The sequence below is a fragment of the Loxodonta africana genome, chromosome 1, assembly GCF_030014295.1.
Source record: "Loxodonta africana isolate mLoxAfr1 chromosome 1, mLoxAfr1.hap2, whole genome shotgun sequence".
Taxonomy (NCBI): domain Eukaryota; kingdom Metazoa; phylum Chordata; class Mammalia; order Proboscidea; family Elephantidae; genus Loxodonta; species Loxodonta africana.
In genome coordinates, this window is record NC_087342.1 from 37,789,768 (window position 1) to 37,809,201 (window position 19,434).

At 38.8% G+C, this 19,434-nt stretch overlaps 1 protein-coding gene across 10 annotated transcripts in view; it reads right to left on the reverse strand.

Moving 5' to 3' along the window:
• Positions 1 to 19,434, reverse strand: part of EXOC2 (exocyst complex component 2) — a 330,347-nt gene that overhangs the window by 90,186 nt on the left and 220,727 nt on the right. The window contains exon 23 of one of the 10 annotated variants that reach the window (XM_064279807.1): positions 13,342 to 13,458. The exons of the other annotated variants lie outside the window; for them this stretch is intronic. Within the exon in view, the coding sequence (XP_064135877.1) occupies positions 13,372 to 13,458 (87 nt within the window). The 3' untranslated portion in view covers positions 13,342 to 13,371. Of the gene's footprint in view, positions 1 to 13,341; positions 13,459 to 19,434 lie in introns of those variants that run through there. 10 annotated transcript variants of the gene reach the window in all.

Here is a 19,434-nt window from a genome sequence, read left to right on the forward strand (position 1 = left end):
ATCAAATAAGTGTTACTTCCCTAATAAACCCCAAAACCAGACAAAGGAGAGAGAAGTGATTAGAGATGAGGGAAGATGATACTTCCCACGGAGCTGGCACCCTGAATTTGGACTTCTAGTCTCCTAAAGTGTGAGAAAATAAATTTTTGTTGGTTAAAGTTACTCATCTGTTGAATTTCTGGTATAAAAGCACCAGATAACTAAGATAGAATTATACTGTATAACCCCACTTACATGAAATGTCCAGAACAGGCAAATGCATAGACGCAAAAGTTTATTAGTGGTTACCGGGAGCTGGGCCCCCACGCATCTGTCAGGTTGTTGCACAATGGGGGCTTGCATGTTGCTATGACGTTAGACACTATGCCACTGGTATTCAAATGCCAGCAGGGTCACCCATGGCAGACAGGTTCCAGCTGAACTTCCAGACTAAGACAGACTAGGAAGATGGCCCCAGGAGTCTACTTCTGAAAAGAATTAGCCAGGGAAAACCTTATGAATAGCAGTGGAACATTGTCTGATATAGTGCTAGAAGATGAGCCCCTCAGGTTGGAAGACACTCTAAAGACAACTGGGGAAGAGCTGTCTCCTCAAAGTAGAGTTGACCTCAATGACATGGATGGACTCAAGCTTTTGGGACCTTCATTTGCTGATGTGGCATGACTCAAAATGAGAAGAAACACCTGCAAACATCCATTAATAACCAGAATGTAGAATGTATTAAGTATGAATTTAGGAAAACTGGAAATTGTCAAAAATGAAATGGAATACATAAACATCCATATCCGAGGCATTAGTGAGCTGAATTGGCCATTTCGAATCAGACAATCATATGGTCTACTATGCTGGGAAAGACAACTTAGAAGACCAGTTAATACGGCTATTATTCAAATTTACCCATCAACCACTAAGGCCAAAGATGAAGAAATCAAAGATTTTTATCAACTTCAGCATTCTGAAATTGATCAAACACGCAATCAGGATGCATTGATAATTACTGGTGATTAGAAAGCGAAAGTTGGAAACAAAGAAATAGGATAAGTAGTTGAAAATATGGCCTTGGTGACAGAAATGATGCCAGAGATTGCACAATCGAATTTTGTGAGACCAACAACTTCTTCATTGTAAATACCTTTTTTCAACAACATAAATGGCGACTATAAACATGGACCTCACCAGATGGAATACACAGGAATCAAATCAACCACATCTGTGCAAAGACATAATAGAAAATCTCAATATCATCAATCAGAAAAAGGCCAGGGGCCAACTACAGAACACACCATCAATTGCTCATATGCAAGTTCAAGTTGAAACTGAAGAGAATTAGAACATGCCCATGAGAGCCAAGGTATGACCTTGAGTAAATCCCACCTGAATTTAGAGACCATCTCAAGAACAGATTTGATGCGTTTAACACCAACGACCAAAGACCAGAGGAGATGTGGAATGATATCAAGGACATCATACATGATGAAAGCAAGAGGTCATTAAAAAGACAGGAAAGAAAGAAAAGACCTAAATGCATGTCAGAAGAGACTCTAAAACTTGCTCTTGAATGTCTTGTAGCTAAAGCAAATGGAAAAAATGATGAAGAACCAAACAGAAGATTTCAAAGGGCAGCTGCAGAAGACAAAGTAAAGTACTATAATGACATGTGTAAAGAGCTGGAGACATAAAACCAAAGGGGAAGAACACGCTCAGCATTCTTCGAGCTGAAAGAACTGAAGAAAAAATTGAACCCTCGAGACACAATAGTGAAGGATTCTATGGGGAAAATATCAGACAACGTGGGAAGCATCAAAAGAAGACAGAAGGAATACACAGAGTCACTGCACCAAACAGAATTGTTTGACATTCAACCATTTCAAGCACATGATAAGGAACCAATTGTACTGAAGGAAGAAGTCCAAGCTGCACTGAAGGCACTGGCAAAAAACAAGGCTCCAGGAATTGACGGAATACCGAAAGAGATGTTTCAACAAATGGTGCAGCACTGGAAGTGGTCATTCATCTATGCCAAGAAATCTGGGAGACAGTTACCTTGCCAACTGACTGGAAAAGATCCATATTTATGCCTATTCCAAAGAAAGGTGAGGCAACCAAATGCGGAAATTATCAAATGATATCAATTTCACACACAAGAAAAATTTTGCTGAATATCATTCAAAATCAGCTGCAGCAGCATTCAAAAGCAGCATATTAAGAGGGAACTGCCATAAACTCAAGCTATATTCGGAAGAGGATGTGAAACCAGGGATATCACTGTTAATGGCAGGTGGATCCTGGCTGAAGGCAGAGAACACCAGAAAGATGTTTACCTGTCTTTTACTGACTATGCAAAGGCATTCGACTGTGTGGATCATAACGAATTATGGATAGCATTGTGAAGAATGGGAACTCCAGAACTCCAGAACACTTAATTGTGCTCATGAAGAACCTGAACGTAGATCAAGAGGCAGTCGTTCAAACAGAACAAGGGGATACTGCATAGTCTAAAGTCACAAAAGGTGTGCATCAGGGTTGTATCCTTTCACCATACCTATTCAATCTGTATGCTGAGCAAATAAGCTGAGAAGCTGGACTATTATGAAGAGGAATGGCAGCATCAGGACTGGAGAAAGATTAACAACCTGCCTTATGCATATAACACAACCTTCCTTGCTGAAAGTGAAGACAACTTAGAGCACTTACTGATGAAGATCAAAGACCACACAGCCTTCAGTATGAATTGCATCTCAACATAAAGAAAACAAAAATCCTCACAACTGCACCAATAAGCAACATCTTGATGAATGGAGAAAAGGTTGAAGTTGTAAAGAATTTCATTTTACTTGGATCCACAATCAACACTCATGCAAGTGGCAGTCAAGAAATCAAAAGATGCATTTCACTGGGAAAATCAGCTGCAAAAGACCTCTTTAAAGTGTTCAAAAGCAAAGATGTTACCTTGAAGACTAAGGTGTGCCTGACCCAAGCCATTGTGTTTTCAATCACCTCATATGCAGGCAAAAGCTGGACGATGAATAAGGAAGAAAGAAGAAGAACTGATGCCTTTGAATTGTGCTGCTGGTGAAGAATATAGAATATACATACCACGGACTGTCAAAAGAACGAACAAATCTGTTTTGGAAAAAGTACAACCAGAATGCTCCTTAGAAGCAAAGATAGTGACACTTCATCTCACATACTTTGGACATGTTATCAGGAGGGATCAGTCCCTGGAGAAGGACATCATGCTTGATAAAGCAGAGGGTCAGTGAAAAAGAGGAAACCCCTCAATGAGACAGACTGACACAGTGGCTGCAACAATGGGCTCAAGCATAATGATAACAGTAAAGTTGGCGCACAACTGGGCAGGGTTTTGTTCTGTTCTGCCTAGGGTCACTATGAGTTGGAACCAAATCAAGAGCACCTAAGAACAACAACAGGAGCTGGGGGAAGGGAGGAGTAAGTTTTTGCTTAAGGAGTACTGAGTTTGTTTTGGGTGATGAAAAAGATTTAGAAATGGATAGTGGTGATACCTGAAGAATGCAATGAATGTAATTAATGTCACTGAATTGTACACTTAAAAACCGTTAAGATGACAAATGTTCTGTTTGATATATTTTGACACAGTAAGATTAAAAACAAAAAAAGGATAGCCTGACAACACAGAGAAAATTGATAAATTCCTGAAAAACACAACTTCCTGAAAATTGCACAAGTAGTTCACACAATAAAAACATCAGGCCCAGGTGATTTATCCAGTGAATTCTAACAAACATTTAAGGAAACTATAATATCACCTTCTAATTTTTCAAAGAATAGAGACTGAGAGAGCACTTCCTATAGTCCTGATATCAAAAACTGACAAGGATATATCACAAGAAAACTACAGACCAATAATCCTCATGGAAAACAGACATCAAGAATCCTAACAAAGTATTGGCTAATTGAACCTATAATACAAGAATATGCATAATAAAGAAGTGGGATTTATCCCAGGAATGAAAGGTCAGTACAGTAAGTTTCAGGGTTAGGAACATCTGAATAACAATTTGTACTTGTCCTTTAATGGTATGTAAATATGCCTTCACTATGAACTGATTGCAACAAATTCATCACAATCACCTTCACTTGCTGCATGAGCAGGTTTTCAATCATTGAAAACACTCTGAGTCTTTTCTTGCATTAAAGTAAGGCTAAATAAGAACTATACGCACATGTTCCTACTTCCCTACAAGTTCGACTTACAGATACACTTAGGAACGGATCTCATTCGTAACCTGGGGACTGCCTGTGTAATATATGATAGTCAATGTAACTCACCACATTAACAGAATAAAGGAGGAAAAAACATACAGTCAATTCAGTAGATAAAAAAGCACTTGATAAAATTCAACATGCTTTCATGATAAAAATTTCCAGGAAACTAGGAATAGAAAATCAATCTTATAAAGGGTATCTATAAAAAAATAATAATAAAAACACAAGATGAGTAACAAGGCAAGCATATCTCAAGACTTATATTCAAGGTTGTACTGCAGGTCCTAATCCATGCAATAGGTATGAAAAAATATCAGAAAAGAATTAAACTTGTCTTTATTCACCGACGACGTGGTAACGTGTAGAAAATGTAAACAAACTGACAAATAGAATAAATTTTTCAAGTGCACACAAAGTCAATAAAAATTAATTGTATTTCTACACATCAGGCACAATAAAAAAAAATTAAAACAATGCCATTTACGTTAGCAACAAAAAACACAGAATACTGGGGGATTCTGGGAAGATGGCAGCATAAACAGACCATAGTTCCAACCCTCCCCTACAAATACAAGAAGAAATACAACAAAGAAACTGTGCTAGGCCCTGAGGGATTCTGAATCAAGGAGCAGAGGACAGCAGCAGGGAACTGCAGACAGGCAAGATCAATGAACCAACGAGTACAGTAGGAAAACTGGTTCTCCAAATTATCCCTGTCTCTCCCTAAGCAGCACACCCCTTACCTGTAAAAATATAGGACTCCAAGCTTCTGCTCTAAAATTAACAAGGCAGACTTCCCCAGGGGTCCAATCACAGCATACCAGCACCTCTCCCACCCAAACACTGTCAACTGAAAGGCTGCTATGAACTGCTACAGAAGGCTCTTGCACTGGAGTCTGCTCCCATAGTCAACACTCTATTTGCCTCCCTAGGCACTCCATAGCTTATACCTCTGTAACCAACAGGAGAGATCCCTGAGGGTCACTGTGGGTCTGTCTGCTCCCCCTTCCAGTTGATGCCAAGGACTGCTGACTGAGGCTACTGTGTACTATGAAGCAGGCATCTGGAGTGGAAGCTACATCCACAGCCAGCATACGATGGGGAGGAGGGGTTCTGATACTAATGAAGTAGACCTCCTTGGGGGTCCAGTCAGAGTGTGACAGCCCCTCTCCCACCTGGCTACACTCAGCTCCAAGGCTGCTGCGAATTGCGTAGACCTCCTTGGGGGTCCAGTCGGAGTGTGACGGCCCCTCTCCCACCTGGGTACACTCAGCTCCAAGGCTGCTGCAAATTGCTAAAAAAGGCACAATGCAGTGGAGTCTGCTCCCAGAGTCAGCACTCTACCTACCTCCCTAGGCACCCCATAGCTCAGGTCTCTGAAACCAAAACCACAGACCTCCCTGGGGATCAGTTTGGGTCTGTCTGTACCCCAGTTCTGGTCAGCACTGAGGACTGCTGACAAAGTCTGCTGTGTGCTAGGAAAAGAGGCTTAACAGCCAACAATCTACCGAGGGGACTCTGATAGCAACAAGGCAGACTTCCCTACAGGGTCCAATCAGAGTGTGACAGTACCTCCCCCATCTGGTCATGGGCGGCTGCCAGGCTGTGGTGAACTGCTAGAGAAGACTCCCTGCAGTGAAGTCTGCTCCCACAGTTGGCACTCTACCTGCCTCCCTGTGCACGCCATAGCACAGGCCTCTGAAATCAACAGGACAGACCTCCCCGAGGTCAGTTCAGGTCTGCTTCTCTCTCCGGTTGATGCTAAGGACTGCTGACTGAGACTGCTGCATGCTAGGACTGCTCTTGGGTGGAGGCTGTACTCACAGCCAATAATCTACCGGGGGTGCTCTGATAGAAACAAGGCATACCTCCCCAGAAGTCTGTTCTAGTGTGACAGACCCACCTCCATGCAGTAACCTTCGGCTACTGAACTAACACAAACTCCTACAAAAGGTTCCCTACAGTAGAGCCAGGAAATGGGTCGCCTAAGTGGAAATTGCTCCACCAACCACCACAGGGCCACTGGAGCTTTGAAACTAACAAGACATATCTTCTGGAAGTCCTTCTGGAGAGTGCCAGCCCCCCTTCTCCTAAAATGAAGGGAAGTCTGCCTGTGCTTCCCCTGATTGACAGCTCAGGCATAATCAGTCCCAATAGAGCATGGAAAGAAGCCTCAGGCAAAACTGGGGGGCAACACCTAGCCCTGAACGGGGCTTGCCTGGTGTGGGTTTTCCGACAGAAAACGTGGTTGCAGAAATAGAGAAGGGAAGGGAATAATGACCAGAGAGAGAGGACTGCAACCTCTGGTAGATTGATTAGTGCATGATACCGTGCCTGAATGGCAGTGCACACTGGTGGACAAACTGACCACAGCATGTTCTCTGGTATGTTTGGGAGACAATGAAAGTGCAAAACTGAGAACTGGACCTTCTGAATCCTAATTAAGCCAGGAAGGGAGAAGGAGCTATCACACACAGAGAGGAAATAAGCAAAAGATGAAGTCTCTGCCCACATAACAGTTTATTGCAGAAAGAGGTGTGGGCAAACAAGCCAAATACTGGGGAGTACTGAGAAAGTTAGCACCCCTGAAAATTCCAATGCCCCAACAAAAAAATCACAAGACACACAATGAAAATAAGAAATGATGGCCCACCCAAATAAGTATGACGAAGGCAGTGAAAGTGAATATATGGAAGACCGAATAATGAAAAGAATGGAAGAATATAACAATGTTAAACATAATAAAAGAGTTAAAGAAAAAAATAGACAAAGATCTAAAATTAAAAAGAAAAACAATGTAAGAACAAAATGAGGACCAAAAAAGGAGATGAAAAAAAACCAAACTGAAACATTACAACTGAAAAGGAGAGTAACTGAAATGAGAAACACAATGGAAGGATTTAATCAGGCAGAAGAAAGCATCAGTGAATTAGAGGATAAGACAGTAGAAGTTAAAGAGACTGAACAGCAGAAAGGAGGATCAAGAAAGCTGAGCACAGTTTAAAGGAATTATGGGACAAAAATCAAGAGACCTAGTATACACATCATGGGAAACCCAGAAGGAGCTGAGAGAAAGGGACAGAAAGAGTGTTTGGAGAAATAAGGATAGAAAATTTCTCCAATGTAATGAAGGACATGAATCTACAAATTCCAAAAAGGTCAAAGAACTCCCAGCAGATAAAACCAAAGAGATCTACACTGAGACACTTCATAGTCAGGCTCTCAAAAATAAGGATAAAGAGAGAATCCTGAAAGCAGTGAGAAAGAAGCAAACAGTCACATATAAAAGATCCCCAATTAAATCGAGTGCTAACTTATCCTCTGAAACACAGGAGGCCAGAAGTGCTGAGATTAAAAAAAAAAAAAAATCAACCAAGAATACCCAGTGAAACTGTTCTTCAAGAATGACAGTGGAATTAAAAATCCCCAAGTAAATAGTAGTTGAAACAGTTCATATCCATCAGACCAGCCTTATAGAAAATACTAACGGGAGTCCTACAGATGGATGGAAAAATACACTAGTAAGTAATTTAAAGCCATACATAAAATGAGAGATCCCCAATAAAGGAAACTGCATGGACAAGTACAAAAGCTAGTAATAAGATATTCATGTTCGGTAATTCCAACTGTTTTGTCCTTCATTTAATGGCAAATGTATAAAAAGGAAAAAATGCAGGCACATACAATATAAAGATGTAACTAGTGATGGCAACAGCAAAATTGGGGGGATGGTGGTATATGCATAAATTTCTTGAATGTTACTGAAGCTAATGTGGTACCAACTTACCCTGAAAAAAAAAAAAAAAAATTTTGCGTGTTATAAATACTACTGTTAAATGTAATACTCATGGTAACCACTAAGAAAATACCTTAAAAACACACAAAAGGAGAAAGGAACCAAAATGGCTCACGAAAATATTCAGCAAAGCACAAAAACATGCAGTAGTAAAGGACCAAAAAAAAAAAAAAAAGACTTAAGACATACAACAAAAAAGAAATAACAAAGTGGCAGAAGTAAGTCACTCCTCATTGGTAATTACAGAGAATGTAAATGGACTAAATGCTCCAGTCAAAAGGTAGAGAGTGGTACAATGGAGAAAAAGATATGATTCAACTCTATGCTGTTTACAAGACCTTAGACACAAGGAAACAAAGAGGCTGAAAGTGAAAGGATGGAAAAAAAAAAATAACCCATGCAAATAATAACCAAAAGAGCTGGAGTGCAAATTTTAATATCAGATAAAGTAGACTTTAAGATAAAATCTGTGAGAAAAATATAGATATTATATAGTGATAAAAGGGTCAATTCATCAAGAAGATTTAACAATTATAAATATATATGCACCGCACATCGGAGCACCTAAATATATAAAGCAAACACTGATAGAATTGGAGGTAAAAAGAGATAGCACTACAATAATAGTTGGAGACTCCAATACACGACTTTCAATACTGGACAGGACAACCAGAAAGGAGATCAACAAGGAAACAGAGGATCTGAATGATACCACAAACCAGCTAGACTTAACACATATATAGAACACTCTACTTAACAACAGCATAATATATATTCTTCTCCAGTGCATGTGGGTCATTCTCCAGGATACACCACTTGTTAGGTCACAAAGCAAGTCTCTATAAATTTAAAAAGACTAGAGTCATACAAAGTATTTGCTCTGACCAAAATGAAGTGAACCTAGAAATCAGTAACAGAAAAAACAAAACTGGAAAATACACTAATAATATGGAACTTAAGTAACACACTATTAAACCACCAATGGTTTCAAGAAAGAAATAAGAAGAAATCATAAATTTCTTAGAGTCAAATGAAAATAAAAGCACAACATAACAAACTTATAAGGTGTATCGAAGGCAGTACTCAGAAGGAACCTTATACAATAAACGCTACAAGGGGGGAAATAAAAGACCTCAAATCAACAGCTTAACTCTACAACTTGAGGAACTAGAAAGAGAAGACCAAACTAAGCCGAAACCTATCGAAGAAAAGAAATAACAAAGACCAGAGCAGAAATAAAAACCAGAAAAACAGAATCAACAAAATCTGGAGTTGGTCATTTGAAATATCAATAAAATTGACCAACTTTTAGATGTTGTTGTTAGGTGCCACTGAGTCAGTTCCAACTCATAGTGACCCCTATGTACGACAGAACAAAACATTGCCTGGGCCTGCGCCATCTTCACAATCATTATTATGCTTGAGCCCATTGTTGCTGCCACTGTGTCAATCCATCTCGCTGAGGTCTTCCTTTTTCTGCTGACCCTCTACTTTACCAAGCACGATGTCCTTCTCCAGGGACTGGTCCCTCCCAATAACGTGTCTAAAGTATGTGAGATGAAGTCTCGCCATCCTCGCCTCCTAGGAACATTCTGGTTGTACTTCTTCCAAGACAGATTTGTTCTTTTGGCAGTCCTTTGTATATTCAATATTCTTCACCAGCACCATAATTCAAAAACATCAATTCTTCTTCAGACTTTTTATTCATTGTCTGGGTCTCACATGCCTATGGCCCAATTGAAAACACCATGGCTTGGGTCAGGTGCACCTTAGTCCTCAAAGTGACATCTTTGCTTTTTAACACTTTAAAGAGGTCTTTTGCAGCAGATTTGCCCAATGCAATGTGTCATCTGATTTCTTGACTGCTGCTTCCCGTGGGTGTTGACTGTGGATCCAGGTAAAATGAAATCCTTGACAACTTCAATTTTTTCTCCATTTATTATGATGCTGCTTATTGGTCTATGTCTTAGTTATCTAGTGCTGCTATAACAGAAATACCACAAGTAGATGGCTTTAAAAAACAGAAATTTTTTTCTCACAGTCTAGTAGGCTACAAGTCCAAATTCAGGGCCTCAGCTCCAGGCGAAGTCCTTCTCTCTCTCGGCTCTGGAGGAAGGTTCTCGTCATCAATCTTTTCTTTGTCTGGGAGCTTCTCAGCACAGGAACCTCCAGTCTACAGGACATGCTCTGCTCCTCTCACTGCTTTCTTGGTGGTATGTGGCCCCCCACACTCTGCTCCCTTCCATTTCATCTCTTGAAAGATAAAAGATGGTGCAGGCCACACCCCAGAGAAACTCCTTTTACACTGGTGAGGGATGTGACCTAAGTTAAGAGTATTACATCCCACCCTAATCCTCTTTAACATAATCTAATCTTGCCCAGAGATTAGAGTTTACAACACATAGGAAAATTATATCAATCACAAAATGGAGGACAACCATGCACTACTGGGAATCATGGCCTAACCAAGTTGACACATATTTTCGGGAGATGCAATTCAATCCATCACAGTCTAGTAGTGAGGATTACTGTTTCCTTTATGCTGAGGTGTAATCCATACTGAAGGCTGTCGTCTTTGATTTTCATCAGTTAAGTGCTTCAAGTCTTCTTCACTTCCAGCAAACAAGGTGTGGCATCTGCATAACTCAGGTTGTTAATGAGTCTTCCTTCACTCCTGATTCCCTGTTCTTCTTCATACAGTGCAGCTTCTCGGATTATCTGCCCAACATACAGACTGAATACCAATATAAGTATGGTGAAAGGATACAGCCCTGACTCATATCTTTCCTGATTTTAATCCACACAGTATCCCTTTATTGTGTTAAAATGACTGCCTGTTGATTTACGTACAGGATCCTCATGAGCACAATTAAGTGTTCTGGAATTCCCATTCTTTACAGTGTTATCCATAATTTGTTATGATCCACACAGTCTAATGTCTTTGCATAATCAATAAAACACAGGTAAACTTTTAGGTAGACTGGCAAAAAAAGAAAAAAGATGAAAATTACTAAAATAAGAAATGAAAAAGGAGACATTAGAGCCGACCCAACAGAAATAAACAGAATTATGACAGAATATTATGAAAAGCTGTATGGCAACAAACTGACCTAGATGAAATGGCCAAATTCTTAGAACACAACGTATCCAATTGAGTCAAGAGGCAATAGAAAATCTAAACAGACTCATAATGAATGAAGTGATTCCAACAAAAATAAAATCCTGTACCAGATGGCTATACTGGGGAATTCCACCAAACATTTAGAGAAAAATTGACACAAATCCTGTTTAAACTCTTCTAAAAGACAGAGAAGGAATATTCCCTAAAATTATTTTATAAATCAAACATAATCTTGATACCAAAACAAGACAAAGACACCACCAAAAAAGAAAATTACAAGCCAATATCCTTTATGACTATAGATGCAAAAATCCTCAACAAAATACTAGCAAACAGAATTCAACAGCATATTAGAAGAGTCATACACCATGACCAAGTGAGATCAATTCCAGAAATGCGGGAATGGTTCAATATTAGAAAATCAATCGATGTAATACACCATATCACTACAACAACGGAGAAGAAACACAAAACCCTCACTCTGGATGCAGAAAAGCATTTGCTAAAATCTAGCAGCTTTTCTTGATGAAAACCATTAAAAAAATTAGAATAAAAGGGAAGTTCCTCACTATGATTCAGGACATATATGAAAAGCCAACAGCCAACATAATACTTAATGGAGGAAGACTGAGGGTTTTCTCCTCGAAATCAAGAAGACAAGAGTGTCCGCTCTCAGCACTTCTAATCAATATTGTATTAGAAGTCCTAGCCAGAGCAATAAGACAAGAAAAAGAAATAAAAGGTATCCATATTGGAAAAGAAGTAAAATTATCTCTATTCATGGACACGATCATATATATTTTATATATATATATATATAAAATACCAAAAAGTCCATAAGAAAGAATGGCTAATGGAGGAATTTGGCAAGTTGTAGCATACAAGGTCAACAAAGAAAAATCAGTTGTGTTTCTAACACCAGCAATGTGAATTTTGAAAGGGAAATCAGGGAAACAATTCCATTTACAACAGAGTCTATGAGAATAAAATACCTAGGAATAAATTTAAACAGGGATGTAAAAGACTTATACAACGGAAGTTCTAAACCACTGCTGGGAAGAGATTAAAGAAGACTTAAATATCTTTCACGTCCATTGATTGGAAGCCTCAATATTGTTAAGATGTCAATACTATCCAAAGCAATCTATAGATTCAACACAATCTCAATCAAAATTCCAACAGCCTTCTTTATAAAAAAAAAATGGAAAAACCAACCCTCAATGTTATATGGAATGGCAAGAGGCCTCGAATAGGTAAAGTAATGCTGAAAGAGAAGAACGAAGTGTGAGGAACTTACTCTTCCTGATTTTAAAACATATACAGCTAAAATAATCAAAATACCCTGGTACTGATGTAACAACAGACACACCAAAACCAAAACCAAACCCACTGCCATCGAGTCAATTCCGACTCATAGCGACCTGGACCAATGAAATAGAACTGAACGTCCAGAAATAATCTCACACATCTAAGGTCAGCTGATTTTTTTTTTCTAGTAATATTATGTTTTCAGTGAACATTTACACAACAAATAAGGTACCCATTTGAAAATTTCTACACACAAATTTTTCAGTGACATTAGGTACATTTTTCACAATGTGTTAATAGTCTTTAATTGTGTTCTGGTTGTTCCATTTCCAGTACTCTAGTTTCCCTGGCCCCTTTTCTTCTCATCACTGCTTTAGAGTAACAGTTAACCCTCTGGTCTCAGATACACGTTTTTTCAATGGAGTACAATAGTCACAGAAAGGAGCTCCCGATGTGCGGTAGTTAAAGTAAGCGACTGCTAACTGAAAGGTTGGCAGTTTGAGACTATCAGTGGCTCTGTGAAACAAAGATGTGGCAGTCTGCTTCCATAGAGATTTACAGCCTTGGAAAACCTGTGGGGTCACTATGAGTTGGAACTGACTCGACGGCAGTGGGTTTGGGTTTTCTGGTTTTGGTACTCACAGGTATTTTGTGTGCCAATCTGTTATTTTGCTAAAAAGTGACCTCAGGAGATAGTTTCAGTTCAAGGTTTAAAGAGTATCTCAGAGCAATAGGCTCAGAGAGGCCTCCAGTCTCAACTCACACAATACAAGTCTGTACGTTTTAAGAATTTGAGTTCTGTTCCACGTTTTTCTCTCTTTTTATTAGGGTCCACCTACTTTGGTCCTCATCAGAACGGTCAGTAGTGGTAGCTGGGCATCATCTAGTTCTACTAGTCTCATGGCAGATGAGGTTGTGGCTCATGTAGGCTATTAGCCCTGTAGACTAGTTTCTTCTCTGAGACATTGGTGTCCTTCTTTTGCTCCTGAGGAGTAGAGATCAACAGTTATATCTTAGATGTCTGCTTGTAAGCCTTTAAGAACTCAGACACTACTCACCTCACTAGGATGCAGAACATGAACTCTGTAAACTATATTATGCCAGTTAACTGAGTTGTCCCATGAGAATAAGGTCCGAAATCTTCAAAAGCCAGCAAATCAAACTTGCAAGGTGTTTGGTTCTGTCTCAGAAATATCTGAAGCTATGTCCTCTTTGAACATATATGTGCACATGCACATATCTGTACCTGCAGATACTTCTATCTGTGCATGCATCTGTACGTACCTATACCTACCCATACCCATATATGCCTATACATGTATGTACTGTGACCATACACTCATTTTTTGGTTATTGTTGATGTTGCCAAATATATACATCATATTCTTTATCACAAACATCCTTTGCTCTTGTGTGCTTCTTAGTAGCACTATTTACTTTGGTCAAGCTGTGCTCAGTCAGCTGATTTTTGACAAGGGTGCTAAGTCCATTCAATGGGGAAAGAAGAGTCTTTTCAATAAATGGTGATGGAAAAACTGGATTTCCACATGCAGAAAAATATAAGAAGATCGATACCTTATATTATACACAAAAACAAATTTAAAACAGAGTAAAGGCCTAAATTTGAAAACTAAAACCATAAATTTCTTAGAAAAAAATGACATGGCAATGCTTTCAGGGGTAGACGTTAACAAACTTTACCAAAAAAGTTAAAAGACAAGCTACCAACTGGGAGAGGAGCTTCAGAAATCATGTATCTGATAAGAATCTAATAACCAAAATTCATACAGATTTTTGTTAAAAACAAAAAGGCAAACTACCCATGCATAAAATGGGCAAAGGACTTGAACAGACATTTCACCAAATAGGACACTCAAATGGCCACCGAACACATGAAAAAAAAAACTCTCAACATCATTAGCCTTCAGAGAGATGCAAATTAAAACCACAATGAGGTACTATTTCACTCCCACTAGGTTGGCTAAGATAAAAGCTGCAAAGTGCTTTAATCACTGCATCATCAGGGCTCCTTTTGAAGACACCATGTCGAGTGAAATAAGTCAATCACAAAAGGACAAATATTATATGACCTCACTTACATAAATAGACAAGAACAGGCAATGTATAGAGACCAAAATTCATTAGTGGTTACCAGAGGTGGGAGGGAGGGGAAAAGGGAAGGTTATTGCTTAGGGAGTGCCGACTTTTGGTGTACAGTGATGGAAAAATTGCATTGATTAAGAGTAGGGTTGTATGGCCAATTCATGTAATTGCTGTCAGTAAGTTGCACACCAATAAAAAGTTGAATTGGCAAAAGTTATATGATAGATATATTTACAACAACGACAAAAATAGTTAGTTGCCGAGGCTGCTTATGTACAAACACTTCATGGGATTCGCTTTCTTGGTTTGGAGGTTTTGAGTCATGATTTCATGGGACATCCCAGTTAACTGTCCTAACGACAAGTTTAATGCTTCTCTGTTCTACCTCCTAGTTTGCTGCGTAGTGTCTGGGGTCTTAAAAGCTTGCAAGCAGTCATTGAGAGCACAACTATTGGTCTCTATTCACCCGGAGCAACAGAGGAGGAAGGAGAGTCAGGAACAGGAGAAGGATATGGAATGTGTGGCTAATTGTCTCCATGAACAACTGCCTCTTTGCCATGAGACCAGAAGAACTGGGTGGTGTCCAGGTGCTATTACTGAATATTTTGATCAAACATTGTGTAGAAGAATCCCGATCAAAATGGGGAACATGCAGAACAAAATTTCAAATTCCCATGGGATGAACTCCTCAAACTATTTCCCTGAGATAATTTGTAAGCTTTAAACCAAAAATATCCCCTGAAGTCTTCTTTAAACCAAACAGTAGCTTAACCAGTAAAGAATGTCTGCCCTGAGCACTGTGCTCTTTTAAGATCTATGTGGAATCTAATTGACAACAGCAACTCAAAAGATTAGACAGGTAACTTAGATGGGCAGAGTGTTTATGTTAATGAGGGAGGAACAACTCAGAATAGGAGGGTGAGAATGGTTGCACAATTAGAAAAATGTAATTAATGTCACTGAATTGTACATGTAGAAATTGTTGAATTGGTATATGTTCGGCTATGGATATTTTCAACGATAAAAATAAAATAAATTATTAAAAAAGAAACATAGAAAATAACAAAATACCTAGGAATAATTTTTACAAAAGATGTGCAAAATCTCTACTGAAAACGAGAAAACACTGAAAGACATTAAAGATGATCTAACCTGGCAATGTACTTCCGATAAATCCACCACTGAAAATCCTATAGTGCACAGCTCTACTTTTATACACAGGAGGTCACTATGAGTCAGAATCAACTGGTGAGGTGAAAAAGTAAAATAGTGCTATGAGGTGAGGTAAGGTAAAATAAATAAATAGGAAGGATCGATAATAAGTTGCAATAGTTCCCCAAATTCAATGGAATCCTAAAAGGCCTTCTTTTGTAAAAATTCACAAACTAATTTTAAAAATTGTGTAGAAATGAAAAAGACCTCAAACAGCAATGATACTCTGAAAAGAAGAATAAAGTTGGAGGACTTACACTATACGATTTCAAGACTCACTATAAAGCTGTAATAATTAACACAATGTAATACTGGCATGAGGACATACAGATCAATGAAACAGAATAAGGAGTCCAGATACAGAGTCACATACATAGGTGATCATCTGATTTTTTGACGAAGGCACCAATGAAATATAATGAGGACAGAAAGACTTTTCAATAAATTGTGCTGGAAGAACAAGACAACTATACATCATTTAAGACTCTTTTATGGTTAAGTTTTTTTTTCTCTCTCTCTTTCTTACTGCTAATCTGGCTCATTAAATGACTATTTGGGAAAAGTTTCAAATTGATTCACAAAGAATTGTTTTAGTATGTTTATTCTTTCAACAAATATAACCTATATTCATATTAACTTCTAGTGGAGGATGCACAAAATCTTCCTTAATCGAACCAGAAAACAAGTAGATAACTCAGATTTGCTTGGTAACCAAAACCAAACCCTCTGCTGTTGAGCTGATTCTAACTCATAACGGCCCTACAGGACAGAGCAGAACTGTCCCACAGGGTTTCCAAGGTTGTAACCTTTCCGTAAGCAAACTGCCACATCTTTCTCCTGCTAAGCAGCTGGGAGGTTTGAACCACTGATCTTTTGGTTAGCAGCCCAGAGTTTTAACCACTGTACCACCAGGGCTCCTCATCTGCTTAATAAGAGGTACTTAGAAAAAAAAAAAAAACCTCATTTCCCTTTCCTTTAATATATTTGGATTCAGTACTCTTTCAGAGTCCCTGGATGATTTAAACTGTTCAGCACTGGATTATCAGCCAAAAGCTGGCAGTTCCAGCCCACCAAGAGGTGCCCTGGAAGACAGGCCTGGTGATCTGTTTCCAAAAGGTCACAGCCTTGAAAACCCTATGGTGCAGTTCTACTCCGCACACATGCAGTCATCATGAATCGGAACTGACTCGAAGGCAACTAGCTAGCAACAACATACTAAACTTAGATCTCTGGAACAGCATTTAATTAGAGGTACATGTCGATAACAAGAAAAAATAATGAACACATTTCTGAATCTCTGTAGTATGGATAGAAGCACTGCCTTTGGGCTCATGGGATCAAGTCTGGCTCTGTAACTTTTGATTTGTATGAAGCGGATTACATTACTTAACCTCTCTAAACATGTTTCCTTAACTTTAACCTGAGGTGCGGTACTCACGTTTTCAGTCTTATTGTGGAAATTAAAAAAGATAACTCATGAAACTTGCTTAGCCCATAATAAATGCTAGTTGCTATTACTAATTTTTTTTTAATTACTAATACTTCAGCTGCCCTATTTTTGCTCATGCCCTATTTATACCAGCTGCTGAACATGAACATGAACAGTTTGCTCGATTCCTGCATGACGTGCAACGGTGAGACTCGTCCATCATTAACTCTACCTGCTAGTAGGGAATAGAAGTTAAACAGAAAACAAAACAAAAAATCCTGTTACTAAAGAAATCAGTCTAATAGGGTAGAAAGGATATAAAACAATATGCTCAAGGAATACGGCTGTTGAGGAAGCAGAGAGGGAGTGCTCAGGGGACTGGGAAAGGCTCTTCAGAGAAGTGGAGGCCTCAGTGCACAACATCTTTCAGACCCCATGTCTCTACTGGGAATACCGCACCTCTCTCTCAAAAAAAAAAAAAAAAAAAAGTTGATAATTCAGTAAATATGTAATCAGAAATAGACTCACTCACTAAAGTTCTACATATTAAAACTAAACCCAGGGGGCGGGGGCCAAGATGGCGGACTAGGTGGACGCTACCGCGGAGCCCTCTTGCAACAAAGACTCGGAAAAACAAGGGAATCGATCACATACATAACAATCACGAACTCTGAACAACAAGCACAGACTTAGAGACGGAAAACGAACAAATACGGGCAGACAGCGACTGTTTTCAGAACTAGGAGCCAGCGCACCAGCTGACTACTTGGAAAATCTAGTTTCCCAGTGATGGCTCGGAGACAGCAGTCCATATCAAACCACATAAAGAAACAGACCATGACAGCTTCTCCAACCCCCCAAACAAAAGAATCAAAATCTTTCCCAAATGAAGATACAATCCTGGAATTATCAGATACAGAATATAAAAAACTAATTTACAGAATGCTTAAAGATATCACAAATGAAATTAGGATAAATGCAGAAAAAGCCAAGGAACACACTGATAAAACTGTTGAAGAACTCAAAAAGATTATTCAAGAACATAGTGGAAAAATTAACAAGTTGCAAGAATCCATAGAGAGACAGCATGTAGAAATCCAAAAGATTAACAATAAAATTACAGAATTTGACAACGCAATAGAAAGTCAGAGGAGCAGACTCGAGCAATTAGAATGTAGACTGGGACTTCTGGAGGACCAGGGAAACAACAGCAACATAGCTGAAAAAAAATCAGATAAAAGAATTAAAAAAAATGAAGAAACCCTAAGAATCATGTGGGACTCTATCAAGAAGGATAACTTGCGAGTGACTGGAGTCCCAGAACAGGGAGGGGGGACAGAAAACACAGAGAAAATAGTTGAAGAACTCCTGACACAAAACTTCCCTGACATCATGAAAGAAGAAAGGATATCTATCCAAGATGCTCATCGAACCCCATTTAAGATTGATCCAAAAAGAAAAACACCAAGACATATCATCATCAAACTTGCCAAAACCAAAGACAAACAGAAAATTTTAAAAGCAGCCAGGGAGAAAAGAAAGGTTTCCTTCAAGGGAGAATCAATAAGAATAAGTTCAGACTACTCAGCAGAAACCATGCAGGCAAGAAGGGAATGGGACGACATATACAGAGCACTAAACGAGAAAAACTGCCAACCAAGGATCATATATCCAGCAAAACTCTCTCTGAAATATGAAGGAGAAATTAAGATATTTACAGATAAACACAAGTTTAGAGAATTTGCAAAAACTAAACCAAGACTGCAAGAAATGCTAAAGGAGATTGTTTGGCCGGATGACCAATAATATCAGGTACCAGCACAAGACAAGGTCACAAAACAGAACGTCCTGATATCAACGCAACTCAAACAGGGAAAGCACAAAAACAAACAAATTAAGACTAATTCTAAAAAATAAATAAATAAACAAAATAATACACAAAACAGGAAATCATGGAAATCAATAGATAAACGATCAAAATAATCAAAAAGAGGGACTAAATATAGGAGGCATTGAACTGCCAGATGGAGAGTGATACAAGGCGAAATAGAAGGATACAAGTTAGGTTTTTACTTAGAAAAATAGGGGTAAATAAAAAGGTAACCACAAAAAGGAATATCAATTCCATAACTCAAGAAAAAAGCCAAGAAAAACGTAACAACTCAATAAACACAAAGTTAAACATTATGAAAATGAGGATCTCACAAGCTACTAAGA